At 36.8% G+C, this 13,055-nt stretch overlaps 2 protein-coding genes across 2 annotated transcripts; both read right to left on the reverse strand.

Moving 5' to 3' along the window:
- Positions 1–867: 867 nt before the first annotated feature.
- LOC125222958 (protein IWS1 homolog 1-like) lies at positions 868–5,175 on the reverse strand. The gene is made up of 11 exons (XM_048125870.1): positions 4,872–5,175; positions 4,203–4,668; positions 3,636–3,752; positions 3,221–3,441; positions 2,958–3,087; positions 2,804–2,866; positions 2,287–2,364; positions 1,900–1,988; positions 1,754–1,810; positions 1,490–1,643; positions 868–1,274 (listed from the first exon to the last, which is right to left on the reverse strand). The coding sequence occupies exons 1-11, from the start codon at positions 4,886–4,888 to the stop codon at positions 1,176–1,178; spliced, it is 1,491 nt and encodes a 496-aa protein (XP_047981827.1). The 5' UTR covers positions 4,889–5,175; the 3' UTR covers positions 868–1,175.
- Positions 5,176–9,132: 3,957 nt separating this feature from the next.
- Positions 9,133–12,521, reverse strand: LOC125217759 (26S proteasome non-ATPase regulatory subunit 8 homolog A). Its single transcript, XM_048119286.1, has 6 exons — positions 12,330–12,521; positions 11,344–11,422; positions 11,133–11,235; positions 10,336–10,599; positions 9,681–9,792; positions 9,133–9,595 (listed from the first exon to the last, which is right to left on the reverse strand). The coding sequence occupies exons 1-6, from the start codon at positions 12,432–12,434 to the stop codon at positions 9,455–9,457; spliced, it is 804 nt and encodes a 267-aa protein (XP_047975243.1). The 5' UTR covers positions 12,435–12,521; the 3' UTR covers positions 9,133–9,454.
- Positions 12,522–13,055: the final 534 nt, after the last annotated feature.

Raw genomic sequence — 13,055 nt, forward strand, 5'->3', positions numbered from 1 at the left:
AAAAACTTATTTCTTCTCGGTTTATCATAAAAAAAAAACTTATTTCATCTCCTAAATAAATAAATTGCAGATAGATTGTACATGTGCAAATCACCCTAAACATATTTTTCAGTATTCTAACAAATAAAGAATAATGATCTTATAAATGTCCATTCATTTGCTTTGCCTAATATTGACAAAACTTTTATGATTATATGATGCAAGTGAAGTGAGAACAAGTATAGTTTTAAAGCAAGAAGTAAAACTCATAGCTTACTCTTTTGAAAAACTTAATCAAGCTCAATTGAATTACCATACTTATGATAAGAAATCATATATTTGTATGTTATTCTGAGGTATCTTATGAATTGACAATATTATTTGATGCAAAGGTTGTGTATTGAATTACGATGGTGGTGTTTAAGAAGAGGCAAATGAACATCTGTCGTACGCGGCACAAAACACCGACTAAAGAGATTTTTTGTAGATAAGCAGGGGCGGACACACTTGGTAAGCGGGTAGGGAATAAGCCCTTGCCCCAATTTTTTTTTAATACTTTTTTACTTCTAAAAATTTAAAATATTGAAAAGTTATATCAAGCCCTTACCAAGGCTCCACTACTGAAGAACAAATTCCTCTACAGATAAGTGAAAAAATTATGTAAAATAATGGTTTTGATACACGCGGACTATTTCTGCTTACATTATTTACTTGCATCGGTTACTATTGAGAGTTTAAATCTTTGTACGTAATTAAGAATGTCTCTATTTTTATGGGTAAGAACAAAATGGCACAAGGGACCTATTTTTATGGAACTGATGAAGTATAATTTCTCTAGTAAACACCGAGATATTCTGTTAAACAATGGAAATTATGATATACTATAGATTTATAACTAAAAACATTGATATATTCATTTATAAAGCAATAATAAAGGTAGCATAAAAGGATTACTTGCCCACGATCCAATTCCACATGCCAATTATACATATCATACAAATAACACATTATGGGAAGGTTGATCAACACCGCAAACACTTGCCCCCACACATTCAATCAAGGTCACCCAGATTGATCAGATGCTTTCATCCACCACTCAAAACTGATGCAGCTTATTAGTATAACCATTTCATCCCATGCAACTAACTGGGATACAGCAAGCAACACGCCACATTCGCTCAACCCAAACGAGAGGATTACAGATATTTCACCATGCCACGACCCTCCACGCTGAGCTTTGTAGCCTGTAGTTGCTTCCGTTTAGGCGCTTTCAGCTGTTGCAACTTCTTATTCATCTGCATATATAAAACAACAAAAGCACTTATAGTAAATTACTACCATTTCTGAACATCTATTTATGCTATCAAAAATCTATGGGGATTACAAGCAACAATCTCTTCAAGGAATGGTCTGATATTTATCATGAAAAACTCTTTTAATCAAACCCTATATTTTTCCCAAAACTGGTATTCCATCTGAGAGTTGTCTGTTTCATGAAAGAACTACCAACCTTTGCCCTACGCTGATCTTGTACCATTTGTTTAGCACGAGCTCGTACTGCTTCTGGATCAACCTTGGATTGAGGACGGACCATAAAGTCCATGGACATTGCTTCAGGCCTAGAGGCATGTTGCCTCGAAGATGACTGACTAGATTTTCGCTCCCTGCACATTGACGTGTACGTACGTAAACAGAAAATTTGATGCAACCATCGTGATAATCATAAATATATAACAGGTTGAAGTTGCAATGCAAATCAGGAACTGATTCTTACTGCGAAAAATCCAGATCATCATCCCGTGATGCTCTTCCTGCTGCATTATTCATTACCCTGTCAAAGATCAACAAGAGAAATTTGTCAGTGCTGATTGACTTTCAAACATAGAGTAGCTCTCCAGTCGTAGGGTAGATTATAATTACTTTTTAGGAGGTGGCCTTCTGTAGCTTCTTTCGTCCTCAAAGTTTTTCATGTCTTCAAACCTTGTGCTCTTATTGAAAATTGGTCGGCTCTGCATCAATTACATCCAGAAAGTCAAGTGATTTTTAAGCCATTAATAACAAATAGTACCTGACAGAGGATGTGATTTCTTTGAATTGTTTAATTTTATTTAGATACAGAATAATTCAGTATCTTCTTGGAAAAAAAATTTAACTAAAAAGAAAAGGATTTTAACTCAGATCAAAACAAAACAAGCAACTATCACTTTTCAAGCACCACAGCTTGTTCACAAACAACCAGGATATTCCTCCACAACAGTCGAGGAGCAATAAATTCTTTAATGAATTAAGGGGAAACAGTTATATTACCCATTTATCCACCAATTCTTTGGCAAGTTTCCGGTTGGCAGTAGTTTCCTCATCAACCTTTGACAAAAACATAATGACCTACCAAAATATGGTGCAGTATCAAGCTCAATCCCCAAGCAAGCCAGCAAAAGCATACATATATAAATGCAGTAGGAAAATATACAGAAAGAATGTGGAGTATATTTGAATGACAATCAACAAAACAGAGAAAAATTTGATAACATGGTTACAATATAAAACACAATGAGAAAATATCATAGGGGAAGATAATTTAGGACTCAACATTTAAGAAATCAAAATAAAGATTCTCAAGATATAAAGACAAGACAACTATTAGAGTGAGTAAGTAAATGAGGGGAAACATATCAAATGAGGTCGAAAAGACATTTTACAACCTTGCTACAGAAAATCATTTTTCCAGATCAATCATTCACTCCCTCACAAGTTATAACCACATAGAAGGAGATAAGTTTAAAGATATAACCATATGCAAATTTAAATCGAAGCTAACACTGACCTTGCCAAGTCCACTCTTTTTTAGCTGTTCTTTGCGGTCATACTGCTCTAAGTCAATTGGGAACTGCAGTAGTACAAACAATTAGGCCTCCACTCCCCAGATGTTTAAATTCACAGAATGGACAAAGTAATCGAAGAATAACTGAATTACACACATCATTTAGGATCTTCAAAACAGCAGCACGAACATTAATATTTGGTAAGCTTCCATCTGGCAAAGGCTCAAGCCAATTCTTTAAGAGAGTCAAAACTCCATGATCAAGAAACTCTTGCTGGAGTTGCTTTCTGCATGATACTCAATCCTCATTAAAAACAAATAAACTAGTATCATATGAACAAATAAACAAACCAGAAAATTGAAAATAAGGAGCTTATGAGCATAAGAAGATGCCCAAAATGTTCAAGGATAATAACTAACTTTGAGAGAACATCTGTCAGAAGGGACAGCTTTTTCAACTTATTGATTGCAGGTTTCCCCTGTCTATTGAGCTCTGCATCTTCTTCTGCAACCACCTCGAGCTCAGCCATCACATTCTCAACTAGCAATGCAATTTCAGCTGGACTTTTTTCACTTTTCTTCTTTTTCCTTCCAGCCTTGAACAGTTCCTTGATTTCATCATCCTCTTCTCCCTCCTCTGCCTACAAATTAAGGATGCGAGAGAAAAAAGTTTTAGATATGAAAAAAGCAAATGAATAAAACAGATAAGAACAGTATCTTGACTTTTTTTAAGGTTTAGATTTTAGACCTTCCAAAATTAGTTGTATAGAAAAGAAACTGCAAATTCACAAAGCTATAGAACAAGTGCATACTCTACACAAGATGTAATTCAAACCTCGGGAGCTCGACTTGGAGAATGTTCATGGTCACTTGCATAACGGTCAGAAGGATCTACGCCGGTATCATCGATGAAATTATCATCATCCAGAGTCCGAACACCTTCTTGGTCATCCTGAAAAAGTTTGGGTAAAAACCAATCAACATTGAAGTTGCATGTCATCATCAGAAAATTAATATAACTAACCAAACATGACGATCAACAATGATGTGATTAATACTGGGTCATCAAAAATCGTGAACTATACTTATTAAGGCATCAGATCAGATCCTCAAATTCAGGGAGCATGATATTACCCAAATTTGGCTATGCACATGCGTAAAAGCCAAACTATAGCTTCACTAAATTTCCGTAAATTCAATGTAGAATAAAAGTTCAAAATCAGATTATTAAATTCACCAATACAATTTTAAGTCCATAATATAGCAACATGTGCCACTGAACACTTGTCAATGCATCTTACACCAACAAGTAGATGAGATGACGATAACCTACACAGCAAGCACCGATAAAGAAGAGAAACTAATTCAAGAATGAAACAATTGACGAGAAAACAATTATAACCTCAGAATTGTCACCGGCAATAGTGTCCCACATCTCTTTCATCTCTGGATCTGCCTCATGATCCTTCATCCTTCCTCCTCCACTCTTCCTAACCTTAAACTTCTTCTCCTTCTCAGCCCTTCTGTTTTTCTCCAGAATTCTCAATTTCTCATTTTTGTCCCTCTTCCTCTTTCCGGAGTAATCATCTCTCACCAAACCAGACACATCATCCTCCCGGCCATAATCCCCACCTACATCATCATCATCTAATCCAAAATCTATGGGGCCTGGTTCATTAACAGCTGATTTTTTAATCAATCGCTTCCGAGGCCTAGAACTCGAGTCATTTAACACCGGGGTTGGAGATCTATCCCTGCGGTCATAGACGGAATCATCTATGTCATCGAAGAGATCCTGGGGCTGATCCCCTTCAGATCGGACATCATCATCGAAGTCCACCAATGGCTCGCCTTCTTCATCACGGTAGCTAAATTAACATCATAAAATGCCAATCAATGATTTTATAGCCCCAATTCAACATGGAAACTCGTACACCCATAAACGACAGAGTAATAAATCCACAGAAGCCTAATCAAAACTCTAGCTTTACGAAAACACGCACACACAAAAATATGAATTGAAAACCTAATTCAACAATCAGAAATCGGGAAATTGGGGAGGAGCACTTACGCGTCGTCGTAAGGCATGATTGTATCGTCGAATTACCCCGCGTCAAAGTAGAAACGAGAAAATTGGGTGTACAAATACGTTTATAGCAGTATAAATATCGCGTGTATCCAAGTTGCGGTTCGATTGTAGCTCCCTCGATTTGGTAAACAGATGGTATGAATGAAAAACCTAATGTTTTAAGCTACGGCAATCGGAGCAGAAGCCGTGAAATTATTGGACAACAGTACAAAAATGATGTGGATATGACATTGATATATTTGGCCATTTGGGGATGACAACAGAGAAGAAATTTGACGAGAGATTTATCAAGTTTTCGCTTTGATTTAAAAACAAGGCTTTTATTTTTATTAATGAAAACTTTTAGTTGATTTTGAATTCATCCAAACTTATAAAAGTAGCTTAACTTTTATACATTTCTCAATTATAATACAAATAAAATTTTAATAAAACTTATTGTGATTTTTATATTTTTCATCGTTATATCTTCACCAATTACATATTAATAAATAATAATCATCTAAAATTGATTATCGTACTAGTTTGAAATAATGCCAGATTTATTGAAAAGTTAACCAAAAATTAATTTAATATCATCAAAATTTTAGTTATAGGGGACAATTGTGAAATGCACAGAAGTTATATATATATATATACATATATATATATATATATGAGAGCACTAGAGTGCCCCTTTATTTAGAGTCACAACGTACATCCAATCTGGTGCTGCCATGTGGCACAAAACATGCAATATTTTAAACACGAAAATGCAATCTAGTTGTATATGCATTTTCGCATATTGCATTTTAGTTGTATGTAAATTGCATTTTATAGTGTTGAGTTTTGCATTTTCACATAAATTGCATTTTTTATTGTTAAGTTTTGCATTTTCACATATAAAAAATGCAATTCTTCTATATATAAAATGCAAATTAAACAGTCAATATCAAAAATGCAAAACTCAATGATAAAAAATGCAATATGCATATAACAAAAATGCAATCCGCCGAAATTCATTTATAGCTTCTACAAATGTGTATTGCATTTTTCTGTATACAATATTGCATTTTTCGTGCCACATGGCAGCACGTGGTTGGATATACGTTGTAACTTTAAAATTAGTTGTTATACTAGTACATTATATATATATATATATAGGGGAGCACTAGGGTGCCCCCTTATTTAGAGTCACAACGTACATTCAATCTGGTCTTGCCATGTGGCACGAAAACATGCAATATTTTAAACACAAAAATGCAATCTAGTTGTACATGCATTTTCGCAGATTGCATTTTTGTTGTATGTAAATTGCATTTTATAGTGTTGAGTTTTGCATTTTCACATAAATTGCATTTTTTATTGTTAAGTTTTGCATTTTCACATATAAAAATGCAATCCGTCTATATATAAAATGCAATTTAAACAGTCAATATCTAAAATGCAAAACTTAACAATAAAAAATGCAATCTGCCGAAATTCATTTATAGCTTCTACAAATGCGTATTGCATTTTTTATGTATACAATATTGCATTTTTCGTGCCATATGGCAGCACGTGGTTGGATGTACGTTGTAACTTTAAAATTAGTTGTTATACTAGTACACTCATATATATATATATATATATATATTGTTAGGGATATGTGGTGCAAGAACCCAGTTAGAAACTTAATGATGTACTCCCTCCCTTCCTTTAAAGATGACTCACTTTCCTTTTTAACTTGTCCCAACTAAAATGATTCATTATTAAAATTAGAAACACATTTATCTTTACTTTATTCCTTCTCTCCACCTAACACATAAAATAAAGATGCATAAAATCTCGTGCCGCCCAAGGAAGGGGTCATCTTCCTTGGAATGGAGGGAGTAGTTCATTTAATTGTATGATAAACTACATAGTGATAGAACTGTGCAGGTATGGCACAATTTGACTAAATTACCCTTCAAGTGATTTTGGGCGTTTTCGTAAAAAAAATGGCTAAAAGAAATCCTTATTCGTGATTATGTCTTTCATTAGAGGTGTCTATAGAGATATTTTTTTTAGGGATCTATGGTACAAGAACCCAATTAGAAACTAATAACAATGTTCATTCAATTTTATGAGATAGACCAAAAGTCCACAAATTAAACTTGTAATTAATTAAATGACAATTTTCCGTTTATTATTCAACTGGGCCACACATTGGGCCGAAATAATACATCGTTTCTAACTCTCAACAAGATTTTAGATGATTGGAATCATCCAAAGTTTAACAATAATCATAGTAGTATTATTTAGAGCATCCTTAACGAATAGGGCCTGGGGCGCAACTCGCGAGTCCCGGCCCAAGAGCAGTGTTGGAGCGACGAGCGTCACAGCTCGGGACGGTCCCGAGGACGCAGTTGCGTCCCTGGGCCGCTCCCGGGGTCCGTCCCAGCCCGGCATTACCGGTGCCCGTGCCGCAACTCTTGCGTCCCGTCCCGACATTAATTGTGTTCGGGTCGGGCCGCAAGTCCCCACTATTTTTATTTTTATTTTATTTTAAATTTTGTTTGCCTATTTATACACTTGATTTGCTCAATTCTAATACTCTTCCCCACAAACTCATTTTCAATCCTCTAGTATTTCAACACTTCCGGGTTCTATGGATTGGTTTAACAGCGACCAACGGCAGATGGACGATTTCGTCAACTCCAACAACTGGCAATTGCCGCCGACACCCAACCCAAATGCAACGCCTAGTCCCGGGTTGCCTACCAACATGGACATGGAATCGCCAGTTAGCACCGATGAGTACGAGATTAGCGATATGGAGCCCGCTCGAGGGAGGGGCAAGGACAAGGGCAAGGTTGCCGATGAGGATGGGCCGAAGAAGTATAGTCCGCAGGAGACAATGTGGCTGGCCAAGAACTTTGTCGACGTCTCCGAGGACGCTGAGATCGGCAACCAGCAAAGCGGCAAAGTGTTATGGCAGCGGATTGCAGAGAAGTACAACGCCGGTCGACCTGACGGCTCGTTCGAGTGTACCTACGTGAAGCTACGCAAGCATTGGGGTCGGGTCCAGGCGGAGGTGAACAAGTGGAATGGCAAGTGGACTAACGTAGTCCGGATGTGGCCGAGCGGGCACAGCAAGATGGACCTTGTGGACAAGGCAAAGGCAGATTTCTTCGCTGATGGAAAGAAGCACTTCAAGTACTTTGACGTTTGGAAGCTTGTCGAGAAGAGCCCGAAGTACACCGGTGGGGCAGAAGCGGCGGCGAAGAGAACTAAAGCTTCCGCCGCCGGACACTACTCTTCTAGCGAAGGAGGTCCGCCAATCGACCTCAACGTGACAGACGACGACTTGTTCTTCTAATCTCCTGGTACTCAAAGCCGTCCGATGGGCACAAAGGCGGCAAAGAGGAAAGCAAAGGTGAAGGCAAATGCGAGCTACTCCTCTATGCCGCTGCCGCCGCCCAATCCTTCCCTGGACAAGATATCAGACTCTATGTCAGATATGAGTATTACGTTGCGGATGAGCCACCTGACGGAGTTGACATCGAGGGATACCTCGACAATATCGGAGTACGAGCTCGAATTGCACCGTGAGATGATCGAATACCTTCGCGCACACAAATGAAGAAAAAGTAGTTCTTTTTTCTAGGATTTGTAATTTTCTTTTTCTAGGATTTGTAATTTTTTTTTTCTAGGATTTGTAATTTTCTATTTTCTGACTAAACAATGAATTTTTACGATTTTAATTGTTCAACGTATTCAATTTTACGAGTAAAATAGGTTGTAGTTGTGAATAGTGCAAAATAATAGTTGTGGTCCGAGTTGTGGCCTACGGGGTTAATGGAGTTGTGGCCTGTGACTCAAATTTAGGGGAATGATGACGGGGAGGAGACTTGCGGCCCAAATCCAAGATGGGGTTAAGGATGCCCCTTATATGATCTCGTACATTAAAAGCTTAATAATATAATCTAATTCCATGATTTTTAATATCCTATGTACTTAGTCTTGGAAAGTGAGTAGTATAGGCAAGTGAATAATTTCATCTAATTTGAATGGAAGACCAAGTTCCTTTTAATACTCCATATTTGTATAGATTATATTGATAGGGCTAACTAAATCTATTAAAACCAAATAGTACTAATTGTTTTTATGGATAAAACTAAACAGCTTGTAGTAGTACTCCATATAACAATGGACCATGGTGGTGATATTTTCAAACATACTATTTTAATTTAGAAGAAATCTAAATCTAAATTAAATGTCCAAATCTGCAAGCCAATGCACAAGATTGAGAAAACAAAAAAAATGTCATATATTAAACAAATTTTATAGCTAACATGCAACCAACGCAATACTTGCTTGTACCATTGAACAAAACAAGGAAATAGATCATGGTTTCAAATATGAAAATTTAGCTGAAGGCAAAGTCAAGTGAGATGCAGGCAGTTGGCAAATGAAATCCCTCAACACAAGAGGTTGCTGTCATCAACCATAGATTTTTTTTTTTTTTTCTCTTTCTAATTTTCTAGAGTACGGTTGATGCAACCAAAATGGAGAAGATTAAATGCAAGGAAGCACGGATAAGGGTTGCATTTTCTCGTATAGGCCCCTCACACAATGCGCTCCAACTCCCTCGCATAACTGAGGGTCTGGTTGATCAGCTGCAGCGACGGAATCTCCTTGCAAGGTACAGATTCCTTAGCTCTTTGGAAAAACACAAACCCATTCTTGACCTCCCACTCAGGATGCTCCTGCAATTTCCGAATGCCAAGGTGCTAGTGAAACTAAGTTTTGTTTAAGCCAACAGAAGAGATACGTTTACTCAAAAGACTTTACCTCCTTGATATATTCAACTACTTCCTTGTCGGACGAATACAGCAACATCTGACGTGCATCATTTACTGAAAGAGAATCATAGGCCTTCTCACTGCACCCAGCTATCTCATCTCTACCAACAAATGATCAAACATTAAAATAAGACCAAGTATAATACGGATTCAACACTATGGCAAGATCCAGAATGGGCTGGAATTAGGATGTCAACATAAAAGAAGAGCAAACGTAAAGGGTGTGACCAAGCCTAGATAAGACGCAAAGCACAATACCAGAAGCAGTAAAGCAACTAGAGATTAATCGAACAATGCAATAGAAAATAGATGCGTGCTCCCAATATCCATGTTCATTCTTTCACTTTCCACAAAATCCTTCCTATGCTAGCATAACACAGTAAGGCTGCATCTAAGCAGACACAATGACATAAACTGAACTCCTAAACAAAATGCATACAGGTTGGCTATCAAGCTTTGTGAAGTACATGAATGAGTTCTAACGCTGCACACATAATCAAGTAATAACTATTACTATAACGCAAAAGTATCAGATAGACCAAACCAGTTTTTCTTCTTTAAAATGGAGAAATAAGAAAGGTGTAAACAGTATAAATCAATTCAACAATCACAAACAAAGCAATCTGTATGACTACAAATTTTACCTGACTGTCTTTGCTAGCAAGTCCATGAAATAGACATATGTTTCATGAGGTACAGCCTGTCTAGCAGTCAGCACCCTGTTATATGCTCCTTCCATGAAGGATTGTTCTAGCTCGACAGCATGCTTGATACAAGGGTTCTCCAAAGCACTAGCAGAAAGCAACTCCAACTCAGTGTGGAATTCGGCTATTCTGTTTTGCACAAGGAGTCTTAGCAGGTTTAGACCTAATATTGGGTACTCCTGGGGAGAGGGTGGGAGACGACTACTGCACGATTACATGAAATAAGAGTTAGGATATTGTTTGAAACTAAAATGCACATCTGTAGAGTGGATATATATAGTTCATGGCGTACATAGAAACTAGTACAACAAATTACAATAGCTGCTCAACCACATAGAAGTTCATGAAGCCCTGATTGTATCCCTAGCCTGGTTAAAAGCACTCCATCTTGCCATGTTTATGGGACCAACTAGATATCATAAGTCTTTATATACCTTCAATACTAAATAACATTCATAAGATAATGCTTTTGTTTCATAAACAACAAGTACTACTATCCTAATTTGCTCAAGAAAACACTTACTAAAAGAATATGTTTATGATCAGCTACATTATCATAGAGTTTACCCATACACCATGGTTCAAGAAACATGTAACACTAAAAACAAAAGTTGTAGTTTTCTTCATCTATTTTAATGCATAGAAACTCCAAAGACGTCTAGTTCTTATCATATTTAAAGCAAAAGACAAAATAAGGGGTTAGATAGTCTATGAAACAATTGAAGACAGATACTTACGCGGCATCAGTATAATAAGGCTTCAGTTGGCAAAAGTCTCTCTCAAAAGCATCCTGATCCTCAATCTTCACGCTCAGGATAACTGCATGCTCATAAATGTCCCCTGCAAAAAGAGGGCAAAATAAAAAAATAACTCAGAATATAGGAAAGACACCAAAAGATGATTTGTATAAACTATACAAAGATATGGATGAGAGGTAGAAAGACTTACTTGCGAGTGTCAATTCATGGACAGCATTTGGAGTTTTTTCAAATAATGGAGGCAGACTCTTGAATCCTGTCAATGCAATCTAGCATACATAATGTATATTACTAACAAGACATTACAAAATATCAATCTTGATCAACGGATTTGCATTATATTTACGACTAAGATAAATTAGTATTGGGCATTGCCTAAGCAGAGAAGAACATAATCTTCTAGCTGAACTTCTGGTTATTATCTAAGATGTGAATTGAACCTAACAGAGTTTCAGACCATTAATCTGTGTCTCAAATAAGGATCCCACTCCACAAACAATAGGTTATATTCATGCCTAAATCATCAAAAGTCAATACTTCCTTATCACCAAATACCTTCTTTCTCATTCACACTATGTGACTATATAACCAAAAATATACTACATACTTACCACTACATGACTTCTTTCTTTTCCATTTAGATTAAAATTAAAGAGAACCCCTTCCCCATTCTATATAATTGTGACATACAAAAATAGTTAGAAAGAGAGTGCACGGAACAATTCTGTTGTTCAACTCCCGCATAATGTTCAATGCTCAACTCCGGCATGTCTCAGAAAGCACCAACAGTTATCGGGTGGTTTTCTTCTGCATGTGTGTTTGACAAATCTACTAAACAAGAGTACAAATAACTACTTATGTGACACTCCAATCAGCCTAACTCCATGTTCCAATATGACAACATCCCAGCAATTCCAAAAACAGGTAGGAATGAGCAACATTAGGTCACCATCGACATAATAATTGATTTCCCCCAATCATCCTAACCTATCTAAATCCCGAACCAAAAAATTCAACAAATGTACTAGGGTTTACCATCCAGTTAACTTTTACTACAATAATAATCTATCATAATGAAGAAAAACAGATAAACGCTCATAATCTGTGAAAACAACTATATCTAATCTGTACAATCATAAAAAATATCTCCATGAAATTCGAGGAATTGAGACGTACCTTGAGCTGAAACAGAAGTTTGGTACAAATATCAAAATCTTTGCGGAGAATTGCCGCTTTGAATCGCTCGAAGAGCTGGGAAACCTCTGTGGTTTTCGGATCCATTTGTCTCTCAAGATATATGATATATCTTCTCGCCGGATTCCGTTTTGTAGGTTTCGCGTAGATTCTTTCTGCCCAAGAAAGCAAGCTGAAGTTACAGTCTACATATACAAGATTTAAATCGGTTTGGCGGTTCGGATCATCCATGACCCGTATTTTGTTCACCTTATGCAAACAGGCTTAGCATTATCCAAGCCCAACTTGATAAAATGGTTTTCCACGATAATTTGGTTTATACTATTTAATGTGATAATAAATTGATTAATATGTAGAATAAAAAATTTTCAGCTCTATTTCAGCCATAACTTCATTTTTCATCTGTCACATAATTTTTTTTTTCGTTTCGATCATTATCAATGACAGATCACGATATATAAATTCTAAGGGTAGGATACAGTAGGTGTTGCACACGGTTCAAAAACCGCCGATTCCGGTTTGGAACTGGCGGTTCACGGCTTAACATTTTCATGAACCAGAACTGGCCCGACGGGTCCTAGGAACCGCCGGTTTCTGGTGAAAACCACTGGTTCCGGGCCCATTCGGTGGTTTTTTTTTTTGTTGGTTTATGAACTCTATGAAAAACCATTCTTGATTTTCTCATTTATAGAAACATCCTTGAATGTT

This window comes from Salvia hispanica, chromosome 4 (genome assembly GCF_023119035.1).
Source record: "Salvia hispanica cultivar TCC Black 2014 chromosome 4, UniMelb_Shisp_WGS_1.0, whole genome shotgun sequence".
Classification (NCBI taxonomy): Eukaryota; Viridiplantae; Streptophyta; class Magnoliopsida; order Lamiales; family Lamiaceae; genus Salvia; species Salvia hispanica.

Excerpts from the sequence above, each read along its gene's own strand:
- LOC125222958 (XM_048125870.1), bottom strand. Across the intron at positions 3,088-3,220 it reads CTGACAGATGTTCTCTCAAA|AAAGCAACTCCAGCAAGAGT; the intron begins GTTAGTTATTAT and ends AGTATCATGCAG. Across the intron at positions 1,811-1,899 it reads AGAAGGCCACCTCCTAAAAA|GGTAATGAATAATGCAGCAG; the intron begins GTAATTATAATC and ends GATCTTTGACAG.
- LOC125217759 (XM_048119286.1), bottom strand. The coding sequence starts at position 12,434 with ATGGATCCGAAAACCACAGAGGTTTCCCAGCTCTTCGAGCGATTCAAA. Across the intron at positions 11,236-11,343 it reads CCATGAATTGACACTCGCAA|GGGACATTTATGAGCATGCA; the intron begins GTAAGTCTTTCT and ends CTCTTTTTGCAG. Across the intron at positions 9,596-9,680 it reads TAGTTGAATATATCAAGGAG|GAGCATCCTGAGTGGGAGGT; the intron begins GTAAAGTCTTTT and ends CGGAAATTGCAG.